Source organism: Rhinopithecus bieti, unplaced genomic scaffold, assembly GCF_001698545.2.
Source record: "Rhinopithecus bieti isolate Rb0 unplaced genomic scaffold, ASM169854v2 scaffold_38728, whole genome shotgun sequence".
NCBI lineage: Eukaryota > Metazoa > Chordata > Mammalia > Primates > Cercopithecidae > Rhinopithecus > Rhinopithecus bieti.
The window spans coordinates 327,223-341,252 of record NW_016815936.1 but is presented as its reverse complement, the minus strand read 5'-3'; the positions used below and the strand labels follow the sequence as shown (position 1 = coordinate 341,252).

At 43.9% G+C, this 14,030-nt stretch overlaps 1 protein-coding gene across 4 annotated transcripts in view; it reads left to right on the top strand.

The window, feature by feature from the left end:
* Positions 1-14,030, top strand: part of TRPC7 (transient receptor potential cation channel subfamily C member 7) — a 142,095-nt gene that overhangs the window by 42,553 nt on the left and 85,512 nt on the right. For 2 of the 4 annotated variants that reach the window (XM_017854189.1, XM_017854190.1), the window contains exon 3: positions 6,653-6,835. The exons of the other annotated variants lie outside the window; for them this stretch is intronic. In XM_017854189.1, the coding sequence (XP_017709678.1) occupies positions 6,653-6,835 (183 nt within the window). The remainder of the gene's footprint in view (positions 1-6,652; positions 6,836-14,030) is intronic. 4 annotated transcript variants of the gene reach the window in all.

The window sequence follows — 14,030 nt, the reverse complement described above, 5'->3', positions numbered from 1 at the left end:
TCCCCCCTCCCCATGATAGGCCCCAGTGCGTGATGTTCCCCTTCCCGAGTCCAAGTGATTTCATTTTTCAGTTCCCACCTATGAGTGAGAACATGCGGTGTTTGGTTTTCTGTTCTTGTGATAGTTTGCTAAGAATGATGGTACATTTTTATTTTGTTATTTGTGTTATTTATTATTAACTCTCCTGGGCATTTGACACAACCTTGGTGTTGAATTCTCCAAATGATGGAACAGTGTGTACCTTAGTACAGATGGAAAACTGCTATGCGTAAGAGTTAAATGGCTTGCTCCACTTATCAATTTTATGAACAGGAAACTTATCAATTTCACTTATCAAATTACTGGCAAGTAGTAAAATAAGAATTCCAATTCCAGGTCCTTCTGACTGCAAAACCTGTGCACTTACTGACTCTACTATACAATCTGTCAGGGATTCACATATCCTTATCCCTACACACCCTTTGTTTCCCCCAAGTTAGTTGAGAGTCACCACAATGGAGCCTCAAGTGTGCCAAATAGAAGGAAACACGCTGCTCCCCTAAGAAGCAACAAGATGAGATGGAAAGATCAGGATTTGAGTTGGACTAACCTGTTTTGAATCTTGGCTGTATCACCTAGTAGCTATGCCATCTTAGACAAGTTCACTGTTCCAGTTAATTAAACAAGTACTTACTGAGTGTCCACCATGCTCCAGGAAATGTTCTAGGATCTCAGGATACATTCGTGAACAACACAGAAAAAATTCATGCCCTCAAGAAAATTATATTCTAGTGGGAGACATGGACAATAAACATAAAAATAAGTAAAATATATAGTACATCAGGCAGTCATAAGTACTATGAAGAAAACAGAAAGGAAAAGCAGGGAAGGGTAATGAGGAGTGGAGGAGCCACACTTTTTTAAAAAGATAGTCGGGGAAGGCTTAAGAATTGTTCATGGAGATATCTGGAGAAAGAGGAGTCCAAGCAAGGGGAATAGCCAGTGTAAAGGTCTGGTCTACACCCAGCGTGTTTGAAGAACAGCAGGGGCACCAGAGTGGCTGGAGTAGACTGAGTCGGGGGGAGACTCCCAGGAGATAAAATCAGGGAGAAAATGGGGAGGCTAGAGGATAGTGTAAGCAGTGGGTCATCTTCCAGGATTTTGAAACCACCAAGAATAACAACTGCAGTAATGTTGGGAGAATGATGTGAGACAGGAACTAAAATCTCCAAGAAAGGTGAGAGAGTGACCCAGAGATCAGTGATTCATGACCCCACTTTTACTTTGGATAGGGAGCCTTTGGAGGGGGTGTACAGAGCAGTCCCAGGATCTGACAACTTTTTCTTTTCTTTTCTTTCTTTTTTTTTTCTTTTACTTTCTTTTTTGAGACAGAGTCTCGCTCTGTTGCCCAGGCTGGAGTGCAGTGGCGCGATCTCAGCTCACTGCAAGCTCCGCCTCTCAGGTTCACGCCATTCTCCTGCCTCAGCCTCCCGAGTAGCTGGGGCTGCAGGCGCCCACTACCATGCCCAGCTAATTTTTTGTATTTTTAGTAGAGACGGGGTTTCACTGTGTTAACCAGGATGGTCTCGATCTCCTGACCTCGTGATCCACCTGCCTCGGCCTCCCAAAGTGCTGGGATTACAGGCGTGAGCCACCGTGCACAGCCAGATCTGACTACTTTTTCTAAGTATTCCTCTGCCTGGTGTATTAAGAATCAACTACGCAGGACTACACAGGACAAGGACAGAGTCAGAGAGACTTGGGAGTCTCTAGGGTTAGTCCAAGCAATAGATGATGGTTTGGACCAAGGTAGAAATAGTAAAATTGGTGAAAAGAGGTCAGGGTAGGGATATATTTGGCAAGTAGAACTTGCAGGATTTGCTACCAAATTATATCTGGGTTATGAAAGGAAGGTAGCAATCAAGGATAAATTCTATATATGTTTTTTTGTCCAGGACAACTGAAAGAATGAGGAATACTAAATAAGGTAGGAGACTTGATCCAGAGTTAGGAGTTAGTTTTATGAAGTTCAAAATGCCTATCAGACATCCAAGGGGAGATATAAAGTTGGTAATTGGATACAGAGAAGAAAGGTGGGTAAAAGATACAAATTTCGGACTTGCCAGTGTATGGGTGGTATTGAAATTCATAGCACTAGATAAAATCAATAAGGCAATCAGTGTAAATGGATAAAAATAAGAATTCCAATGGCTGGTCACAGTTTGGGGAATTCCAAAATTAAATTGTAAGGGGGATGAAAATGAATTAACAAAGAATACAAAAAGTAGTTATTCAGAAAAAAGATGAAGACAGAAGAGTATGTTATTCTGGAAGACAAGTGAAGAATATGTATCAAGAAGAAGGAAGTGATCAGCTATGTTAAAGCACTTGGTAGGTCATGTAAAATGAGGACTGGGAACCAACCATTGAATTTAGCAACATGAATGTGATTTGTGACCTTGACAAGAACAGTCACAGTAGTCAGTGGAGGGGAAAGCCTTACCGAAGGGGACAAGAAAGGGTAAAAGGAGGGCAAAATGGAGACAACAAATGTAGACAGCCCTATTAAAGAGATTTGCTATAAAATTAGATAGAAAATTGGGGTAGTCATTGAAGCGAGAAGTGGGGTCAAGAGAAATTTATTTTTAAAACAAGAGAAATAACAGCATATTTGTATGATGAGCAAGTAGGGAAAGGGAGAAATTGAGAATTCAAGAGAGAAAGGAAGATTGCCACATCCTTGAGTAGCCAAAAGAGGTTGATATCCAGCACATAAGTGGAGGAGGTGGTCTTGGAGACGAGCTGGGGCAGTTGATTCACAGCCAGAGGAGGGAACACAGAGTGCAGAAGAAGAGACGCATGTAGGTGTGAACTTGGGGGACTTTTCTTCTGATGACTTCTATTTTCTTGATAAAGTAGGAAACAAGATCCTCATCTGAGAGGAGAAGGAGATATTAGAGGACTGAGGAAGGAAGAATATATGAAATGCCTATTTAGGAGAGTAGGAGAGTAAACTGCCCAAGAGCACTAAGGATGGCTTGAGGCTGGAGGTGATCAGCCTCCAGCTGTGTGTTTTCAGCCACATTCACTGTGCAGAGGCAAGAAAACACTGGTAGAGAGTTAGACTTAACCAAGGTCAGGCTTTTATCCAGTGGGGACAATGGAATAAAAGAAGGACAAGAGACCATTTCATTGACCGTGAAATATCAGCTCTGCAAGGAGACAGACAGTGACATAAGGTGGATTAAAAAAAAAAAAAAAAAAAACAGTGAAAAGGAAGTACAGTCAGTGGCGTGGCTGTAGGGCAGGTGGAATCAAAGGATTGCTGGAGTTGGGGGTCCCAGAGGGAGTGAGCTGGACATATAGGAGGTGGTGGTTGGAGAAGGGACACTTGAAGTTGGGGTAGGGAAGGATCTGCAGTTATTGGAATAACTAAGAGAGTCAATGGCTGAATTTGGGTTGAGAATAAGGTAATTAGAAAATGCGCTGTCTGGCCAGAGGCGGTGGCTCATGCCTGTAATCCCAGCACTTTGGGAGGCCGAGGCGGATGGATCACCTGAGGTTGGGAGTTCGAGACCAGCCTGACCAACATGGAGAAACCCCATCTCTACTAAAATACAAAAATAGCCAGGCGTGGTGGTGCATGCCTATAATCCCAGCTACTTGGGAGGCTGAGGCAGGAGAATTGCTTAAACCCAGGGGGTAGAGGTTGTGGTGAGCCGAGATTGTGCCGTTGCACTCCAGCCTGGGCAACAAGAGTGAAACTCTGTCTCAAAAAAAAAAAAGAAAGAAAGAAAGAAAACGGGCTGTCAAGGAAATGAAAGGTCAGGGAATGTGAGGGTCATCTTCCAGGATAGTGAAACCATCAAGAATAACAATGCAGTCATGTTAGGAGACTGATGTGAGACAGGGGCTAAATATCCAAGGAAGGTGAGAGAGGGACCTAGAGATCAGTGGCTGATATAAGGAAAAGCATAGATCTGCCTGTTACTTTATCTCTCTGGTCTCACTTTCCTCGTCTGGAAGTTGGAAATGGTGATCAGCCTTCCATTATGGGGTTTTTGTAAGGATTGAACGAGATAATGCAGGTAGAGCACCTGTCACCCATTAGAACTGGCAGACCTCAGTGTTCAGGAATATTTTTTAAAAATGTAAAGGGCACCTATGAAGTCTTGAGGGTGTATCTCATCTTCCAATTACAGTGAGGAGTGTGTCTTGGAAGGTTAATTGAGCTCAGGTTTGGCTCAATAAATTATAATCATGACAATTCCCCAGAGATGTTCATCAATGGCCCTCTCTGCTTCCATTCATGTCCATGTCATCTCCTTCTTCCTGGCAGGCCTAGGTTCTCGCTATCCCCTCTAGCCAACTGCAGACAGCAGAAGGCTTATTGCCTTCCAGCCCAAGTGTCTAATGCAGAAGGAAAAATGCAAATTACCTGATTTGGCTGCTCTGTTGCCTCTCCTATTGATGGCAGGCTGGCTGAAAGAGCCCAGAGAAGTGACAGTCTCTAATGAAGTGTCACCTTCTGTTCTGAACTGCACTGAACCCAGACATGTGAGGAAGCTCTGGGCAATACAGCCTGACTAGCTCCTAGCACGGGGAGCCTGGGACAAGAGCTAGATCAAGTCCTTTTCACTTTATCTCCTATACCCACCCATGACTTCAGCTTTAGGCAGGAGTTTTCATCAAGAAATGAGGTATGTTCTAGCCAACAGGGCAGTGTCTGTTTTACTGGTAACAGGCATTAACATTCAGAGATTCCTTGTTCTCAGAAAAGGTGTAATAAAGTTACGGGGTGGGAGTTGGAAACTTAAGGAACCTGAGTTGCCACAGAGGAGATTACAGAGTTGAATGGGTCCATGTGGTGAGATGATTCACCTTGTCCATGTTGCTAAGCCCCGTGTACCTTGAGCCTCCTACCTCTGGCTTATCAGTGCTCTGCAGAATATATTAGCCAGGAAAAGATCTGAGCAAGTTTCACTTAGCCTTGTACTTGTGCAAACCTGAGGGTGGAACTCAAGCCTCCTCTTCCTTCACACTACTCAGAGACTTGCCTTGTTCACCACTAATTTTTCATTGTCCGCTACATAGTAGGTTCTCAGTGATGAATGAATGCATTCATGAATGAATGAATGAGTGAATGGCAGATAAGTGAGTGTCAGGGTTGGAGGAGCATAGAGCATGGCTCTTCCAATCCTAACACTTCAGACCAGCTCTATGCTAGGTACCAAAACCTAGAACCCCGCAAGCTTCTTACATGCCTGAGCCGAGAGGTCATTTTTCCAGCCAGAATTTCTGAAACTCCCTTCTTCTACCTAAATTATATATAAAAACGAAGGGTAGCTACTCTCACCTGAAAATATTTTCTTGATCTTTTCCCTTTTCCCAGCAAACAAGCACTTACTTACCTCTTTCTCTAATGCAAAGTGACATTTTGATACAGCAACCCTGGAAGGAGACAAGAATCATTAACTCAGAAAAATGGCTGAGCTTCTGCAGTTTGCCAGGCTCCCAACTATTGGCTGAGAACTCCATGTTCTGGAAAAGCACAACCACAGTCCTGTTTGCCAACTACTATCTAGCAGTCTGAGGGTTGTTGACATTGATTAACATTGAAAGTGACATTTGGGTCTTGTGTACTTTCCGAATAGACTCCTTTCGACTAAGAAACCAGCAAGAAGGCCTCTGGGGAAAATATTTTTGGGGAGGAGGGGTATGAGATAACATCAAACATTCTTTGTCCAACATTTTGGATCCTTATCTAGAATGTAAGTAGTTTGTTTAGGGGAAAGAGAAGTCGGCATGTCACTAGGAAAGGAAGTTAGCCTCTCAAAGACATTCAGACAGGAGTAACTAGGGAAAGGAAGAGAGAAATCTGGGAGCAGCTCATTAAAAATATGAAACAACAACAACAAGGTCAAGGGCTAAAAATGTTTATTCAAAAGGCAGGTGATTTAAGGAGCCATGATTTGCCACACAAAAGGGTTTCTAGTAAGAAAAGATCCTGTCAAAGTTAAATTACATTTGATTTTTAAATGTATAATTTACAAGCCGATTTTCTGGCATACAAAAAAGAACACCTGTGCAATTTTTTTTCCAATTTTAGCATATTATCCACCTTTCCAGTAAAATTCCTATATGCAGCAGTCACCAATATAGATTGGTGGTAAATAAGCGAAGTGTTATTTACATCAGCCTTAAAAGTTCGTGTCCTTATTATTCCTGCCACAGAACTGACTCAGAATTGGGCATAGAAAACTGCCGTTTTGAAAGAGCCCAGGATGGGCTGTGGCAGGCATCCACACCATTAGAGAGCAAAGTTAAAAGACAGATTCCTTGGCCCCACCACCAGGCATTCTAACTCAGTAAGTCTGGGGTGGGACCTGGGAATCTACAACTTTAGCATGTACCTAAGGTGACTCTGATGCAGGTGGCCCGTGGACCACACCTTCACACATGCTGACTTAGAGAAGATGTCCTTCAGGTTGCGTGTCAAGAGAAATTGCCCTGCCTTCTTCACCCAGCACACCCTGCTGCATTCCATAAGTGCAAGCAATGTGCTCCACAAGCTCACATGTGATGAGTAGTTGCTGATGGACACTGCTGTGCTGGGCAAGCCAATCTGCGGGGCTCTGTGTGACACACCCCTGATTTCTCTTTATTCTATTAGAACGATTACAGGAAGTTATCTATGCAATGCAAGGATTTTGTAGTGGGCGTGCTGGACCTGTGCCGAGACACAGAAGAGGTGGAAGCGATTTTAAATGGTGATGTGAACTTCCAAGTCTGGTCTGACCACCACCGTCCAAGTCTGAGCCGGATCAAACTCGCCATTAAATATGAAGTCAAGAAGGTAAGCTCCCCCATCTCTCCTGGCCTTCCCATCTCACCTCTCCTCTCAGGGCTGCTGGCCTTGCTTTGTGCTCACGTGTATTTTATGTTCCCACGAGGTGACCATGATGACACCCAGATTCTCTCTAGACAGGGAGATAGCTGTCAGCTTCACAGGGCTGCTAGGATTCTCTCCACCATCCCTTCCCACCGCAGTCCCCAGCCCACCAGGAGAGACAGCAGAAGCATGAGTCAGTCCCTGAGCAGACCTTGAGCCTGGACAGCAGAAGAGATCTTCAGCCTCAACCCACTGGCAGGAACAATGTCACCGCAAGGGCTCCTATCGGTTAGCAACCCAGTTTCCAAGTCTTCAAGAGAAACATACAACTCAGGTCTTTCAAAAGCATTTATTGAGCTTCCTCTGTGTGCCTGAGGACTAATTGTGTAGAAAACGTATTGATGTAAAAAGCTTATGGGATTCAATCGCCCTGGGAGGCTTAGAAGAATTGCACTCCAAAGGCATATGAAAGCCCTAAGGAAGCTCAAGTAGACTTTCCCAAAAGTAAACTCATGCCAACTCCTCAATAGACATCAAAGTGTCTTTAGTGATTGTGGTCACCAGTAGCTCTCAGAGCTGCAGTGCCTACTCAGATTAAGAGTATAAGGAGCAAAAGTAAATTATATTCCTACTTTGGATCTACTCTGAGTTCTTTAGAATCTGCTCTTTTGTTAGATGACATTACTCATCCTCATGAAAACTAGAACATTCCAAATATCCACATGTTTAAATATCAATGTGCTTTCCACATAAGTAAAGGAGCTGATTCATCTTTGAGGGGTTTTAATGTTTTCAGCTCTTTCACCTGATCAAAACTGAATGGCATTTTTAAAGCCCCCAGACTGGCCTCTGGGTAGTCCTTCTGTTTCCTGATTATCTTAATTTGTGTGTGTCTTAATTTGTGCCTTCAACAACCATTATATATCTGTGAAATTCACCCAGGGAGAGCTTCCAAGTCTGATAAAATCTTCCTGCCCCTTTACTTTGATGTTATAATAATCACAAATTTTAAGAAAAACAACTTTGCCTAAGACTCTGAGCTCAAAGATAAAATTGATGACCCACGGGAAAGGTGGCCTTAGAGATTAATATTAGAAAGCACAGTGTTGTTGGAAGTTGGGAGAATTGGGCTGCAGTTTCAAGTACAGTACAATCCTATTTACTCAGCTCAGGAAAACTCACCTTTTAGCTTAAACCAAGAGTTCACTGGGACTTTTCACCAAAGTATGCAGTCACCCCCTGAAGCTGCTGAGATATCCTTGCCCTTGGGGTTCAAACAAACCCTGCTGTGGAGGCTGTCTGGCAGTGGCAAAAATGAGCTGGAGTTTCCAGAACTACAAACATTTTCTTCCTTCCTGAAGCCAGATTATCCTCCTGCCTCCCAGCTCATGGTGAGGACAGAAGATGTCTAAAAGCTAGACAAAAGAAGATGCTTGGCCTTTGCAGATTTATATTCACAGTTTGGGTTAATTATGCACAACTTCAACAGTCCATGGCATGTGGGCATTCACCATTTTTTTGAAACATAAATTCAAATCCCCTAGCAAAACTGACATGGAGGGTGGAGTTACTCAGTTAGTCCAGAAGTCTGGCCCCCACCTCGTAACTACATGTCCTCTTTTGCCAATTACCAAGTTCAAAATGGCCCTGGGGATGAATGAGAAGGAAGAAATGAAGCCCTCCATGAACATGATAGTTTGGGTCAGAATTAAAAGGTTTCATGAGGGATGTGATTGACTCCAGTGGTATTTGCCAATTAAGGAAGTCATAAGGTCTTAGGAAATCATCATGAATGTCAAGTGTCTGCTGTAATCCATAGGTAGGAAGATGATAAATGACCTGCATAAAATGTCAACCCTGCTCATTTCTAAGACCTTCAAATGATACATTTTCTCAAATCTTGTATGCCATCATGCAACAGCAGACAGACTCATAGCTCTCCTTGACATTTATTCTTCGTGAATTACCAGGAAACTAACCAATATTTAAAAGTCTTATTAATATTACAATGGGCTTCCATTTTTAATTTATGAATTTTAGCATGCTTGCATGAGTACAATCTATCCCTGAGTATTCGAGTTATGAAATAACTAGCACCAAGACCTATTTATAAATACACTGCCTTTTACAACTTCGATAGAAAGATAGATAGATAGATAGATAGATAGATAGATAGATAGATAGATAGATAGATAATCTCCTGAGGCTTCAGGCTTAAATATAAAACCATAAAACATTTCCAAGATTCTGCCCACATGGCATAAAATCAACCCATTAATTCAGCAACTTAAGAAAACAAGTTGTTCTTAGCAGTTCCATGAGCTGCTAATAGGTTTTACCTTAAAAGAAAAAAAGATTTTATGTTCAAATAAATTTGGAAACCTTTAGTTAAACATATACAGGTTTTTTGGTTTTTGTTTTCTGTTTTTCTTAAAGATATTACAGAGCCTTTAATATGCATCACAGTGGCTCATGCCTGTAATGCCAACACTATGGGAAACTGAGACAGGAGGATTGCTTGATGCCAAGAGTTTGAGACTAGCCTGGGGGACATAGCAAGACCCTGTCTCTATTTAAAAAAAAAAAAAAAAAAAAACAAGAATCACTGCTCTAATAGATGAAGGATACAATGTGTATTACATGACCACAGACTGCTTCTCATGGTGAAACTAGTTTTTCATGTATCAGTCTCTGGGAAACTAATCTATAATCAGCCTGTATGTCTATGAAATGCCAGGATTTGAATGAAGGTGGTGCTGCTCTGTGGCTGGTACTGCACTCTGGATCGTGTCTCTCATTTGAATGTTTGATTATCTTCAGGCACCACCCTAATGTCTGGACCTCTGGCTGGCTGAGTCACAGTACCAGCCTGCATTAGATGAAGACAAGTCACCCACCATGGTTCAAGGGAGCACCTGTTAAAGGGAAGGAGTCCTGAACTGGGTTTCTGTTGACCAGGTTTCTAGCCTGATTCTCCTAACCCTGTGGTCTTGGGCAAGTCATTGAAGCTCTCTGACTTTCATTCCCCATTTGCAAAATGGACATACCAGCTTTTGCTTTACAGAGGTTTTGTGTGTGTGTGTGTGTGTGAACTTCCAAATGAACTGATATGAGAGGAAATGCTCTGGAAACTATAAAGTTATCTGCAGCTCCAAGAGGAAGCATCATTGCTGTCGTTCAGTGATGACTCCCTTTCTTGGGACTCTAGGGTTGCTCTAATTCCCTAGCTGGTCCTTTATTATCTCCCCAGAGAATGCTAGAGATGTCTCCCTGGGAAAGGGCATCATTCATAAAGCCTAAAATTCCTTCCAAAATACCAAAGGTGTTGTGAGGACATGTTGTTCCCCCATGACTTCTGCCTTAAGAGGGCGCTCAGCCTCCCCAGTAACCCAAGTGGGTGTGTCATCTGAAATGTCAAGCGTGGTTTCTGGGAAGCAGTATTGGAGATGTAGCTGAAAGGTGCCTGTTGAAGTCAGTCCCTGGTCCAACTACTTATTAATGGGGTCACTTGAGCAAATTACTCAGCCTTGCCTCTGTCTCACTTTCCTCATCAGGAAAGTTGGGATAATAATGCCTACATCATAGGTTATAATGAGAATTAAATGGGAGAGAGCATTTGTGCCTCAAATATCCCCAGGCTTCAGTAGCCGATGGGTATAAATGAGGCAGTATTAACACATTGCTCACAGTCAACACCTACATTACTTTAGGACATTTCTCTTACCCACCTCAGTCCATCCCAGTCCCTCTAGGCCACAGTCCCTGAAGAAGCCAAGCTTGCCTCATGAAAAACCAGGGATATGACCCTCCCCCATACTGAGTCGCACCTAAGCTCAGAAGGACTCTGCTTAAGCTTCACAGCTAAAGAAACCCAGCCCTCCAGCATCGGCTTGCAGCCTCTCTGCATAAACTGGCCTTGGCCTTCCCCTGCAGAGCCAAACACCTTGCAGTCTTCTCTAGCTCTGTCTCTGTCCTCCAGGAATCATGCCTAACTATTCCTTCTCAAAGGCCTTTTCTTTCCACTGCATATCAACTCTAAACACATGCATAGGAAACTCGCAGCCCCAACAACTGGGAACCAACCCAACCAGCCTCTGAATCCCAGTTTAGGCCCAGCTGGGCTCAGGCTGTAGTTATGAAGGGACCCCAGTGTCTGCCATGTGGTCAGTGCTTAGTGATGGGGAACAGAGACCCAGACAGAGTTGTTGGCACTCTATTCAAGTTGTCTAACAGAAGACACACTCTCATCCCTCCCTCTCTCTTCTCTAGATTGCTTCATCATCTCTGGGCTTACAGGGATGATCTTGATCTTTTCCCTTCTTTCCCCTACACCATTCACTCCTCCTTCCTGACCCCACTCTGCCTTAATGAGGATCATGTGGGATCTCTTAGTCACTGCAAGAGAACTTTGTGCGTATCAGTCCTCTAGGAGAGTGGGGCAAAGAGACCCAGAAGTCCTGTTTTGCATGAAAGAGGCCTTAACTCTACCTATAAAGGAGATGGAGCATCTTTTGGACACTACTAAGCAAAGGTCTGCTACTGGGGGAAAAAAAATTATGTGAATATTATTTTCCAAAATATATTAGTTCATGGCAGAAAGTACATATATTATCAGGCAGGCATGGCCATATCACCAACAAGGGTGATTAGTTCCATCTCTCAAATTTTCTGAACCACCACCTATGAGGTCTACAGACACTGAGCTCGGCCTTCCAAGGACCCAAGCAGGATAAGACACAGTCTTACCTTCAAAGAGTTACCAGTCTAGTGAGTGAAATGGTACAGGTGTCTCATGACTGTAATAGCAGCAGCCTTTGCAGTGGGGTGGGGGAAGTCTCTTACGTACTTCACCAGCTGAGCAAAGCAGCGTTCACACCTGTGACCTCTTTCAGACTTGCAGGTGGCCCTGGTTCTAGCATCTTGGGATGCAGCTTGGTTTGGGGGCCTCTGCTCTTGGTGCCAGCCATCTTTCCTTCCCACTGAGGAGATCTCCACCCTCCTCAAAAGCCAGCTCCCACTCCTCCTGAGCCTTCCAGACCATGAAATGTTGAGGTGCCTTTTTCTGGCTCTGCCAGGCTCCCTGGGTTATTCCTGGCTCAGAAAGCTAGTCTTAAGTACAATAAAGACCTGGGACAGGATCATGGGGAGGGAACAAAGTACAGAGGGTGGAGAGGACCCACTCGATTTCCCTCACTTACATAGTTCCATTTTCCTTCACACTGCTGCATTAAAAAAAAAAAAAAAAAACCCCTATAGATTTTATTCACTCACTCACTGAAAAGCTCATGCTTGCTCTTAAAGCTAAAAACTGAGGAAAGTGAACAAGACCCTGGAACTTCAGAGGTGCCCTCTGGGGTGGGGAGGGCATTTCTGGTAGAAAGAACATGCTCAAAGCATGTTTAAAGGCCCTGTGGCAAGAAGAGACATGGTGTACAAGAGGAACTGAAAGAAGGCGAACGGACCAAGCTGGGCCTTGGGAGGACTGGGTGTGACTGAGTCTGTAAGGATGCAGGCAGGGGACAGACCGTGTAAGCTTTGCAGATCTCCTTAAGGATTTTAATCTTTTTATTATTTTTCTAAAGAACAATGGGGAGCCATTGGAGGACCTTAATCAGGAGTGGTTATAAAGATTAGGATAGATGGAGAGACAGCTCTTCCTCTGAAAAAGCTGGAAAGGAAACAGGGTGGGTGAAGATGGAGCAAGTTGTTTGTGTGAACGGGACAGAAGATTAGCCAAGATAGGCTGTTACATTGTGTTGACAAACAAAACTAAAGTCATAGAGGCTTTTAACAAAAGTTAAGTTTATTTATTGCTTTTCTTATTTCCATCTTGGAACTCAGTTCCCTCAGGATTCCCAGCTGATGGAAGAACCACCCTCTTAAATGTTTCCTGTGTGCCAGAGGGTCATTCGGCTCTGGGAAATTGTACCCCAGCAATTGCATGCTTTCACCTGGATGAGACACACATTGTTTCTGCTTGCTACTCATTGTGAAGAGTTAGTCATGCCTCCCACCCCTTCACAAGAAGGACCAGGAAGCATAATCCTGGTGCTATTTGGCAGCTGGCACTAATGATTACCACGGGAGAAAAGTTGAGGGAATTCGTATTGATAGCTTCAACTTCTCTGTCAATAGGACACAGAATCACCCTCTGAGGTAGAAGCAGGCTGAAGAAAGTAAAAAATGGGGAAAAAAAATCTGTGTGAGATGGGAGAGGGAGCTGAACAGTAGGTCTGATAGGCCTGCCAAGACTGGGCATTTAAATTCTTTGGCAACAGACTACATTTTTAACACACGTGGAAGATCTCCACAAACGATGGTAACGCAGAAAGTCAGTGTCCTCCATAAACCTCAATTCCCTGCTGTCAACTTCAAGATTCTTTCACAGACATGGGCCGGGAGCACACAAAATATGCTCACAGGGCACAGCACTTGGAAAGTTCCCCTCAGAGCAGAATGCCAAGGAGAAAAGGGCAAGCTTAGAGGGGAGGGAATGGGGGACCGTTTCAACCCACATTGCCACTAGCTCTAAAGTTGGGTCAGCGCCTCTTACTCTATCAGAAGTCCCTTGCCTCCTTCTATTCCAAAAATGACCGTCTTGTGCACATTTTACAGTCATGCCATGAATGGGCCCATCTTTCCATCTGCAAAAACTCCTAGCAGATGAAAGTATTAACAGAACTTGTCAGGTAGCAGTACAGTGTTATAGCTGGCAGCCTGACTGCTCAAGTCCTCTGCCTACTAGATATGGGACATAAATTAAGTTTCTTAGTCTGCTGGCCTTCAGGGAGCTCATAGACACAGTGGACACTGCTCTAGTCCTAAAGGGCCTTCTGGCCTAAATATGTGCTCAGAGAGAAAACAATGCCAGCTGTAGCTGCACAACTGGCTGAAAACCTCTCCCTAGTGCAGTGACCGCGGGTAGGAACACTCAAGAGAGGGCAGATGCCCTCTGCTGGGCTCTGTTTCATTTCCTCTGTCTGCAAAAAGCGCAGGCAGGGCCAGTGAGCAAAGGGGACCTGGGGACATCAGGGCTTTCTAGAGGACGCCTGAGAGGCCAGTCAGACGCTCACATGCCCTGAGCAGACATTCTCCTACTGTGTTTTCCTGCTGAGGCATCGTTTTAACAGATGCTCAGACTTAAGAAGATCAGCGTTGT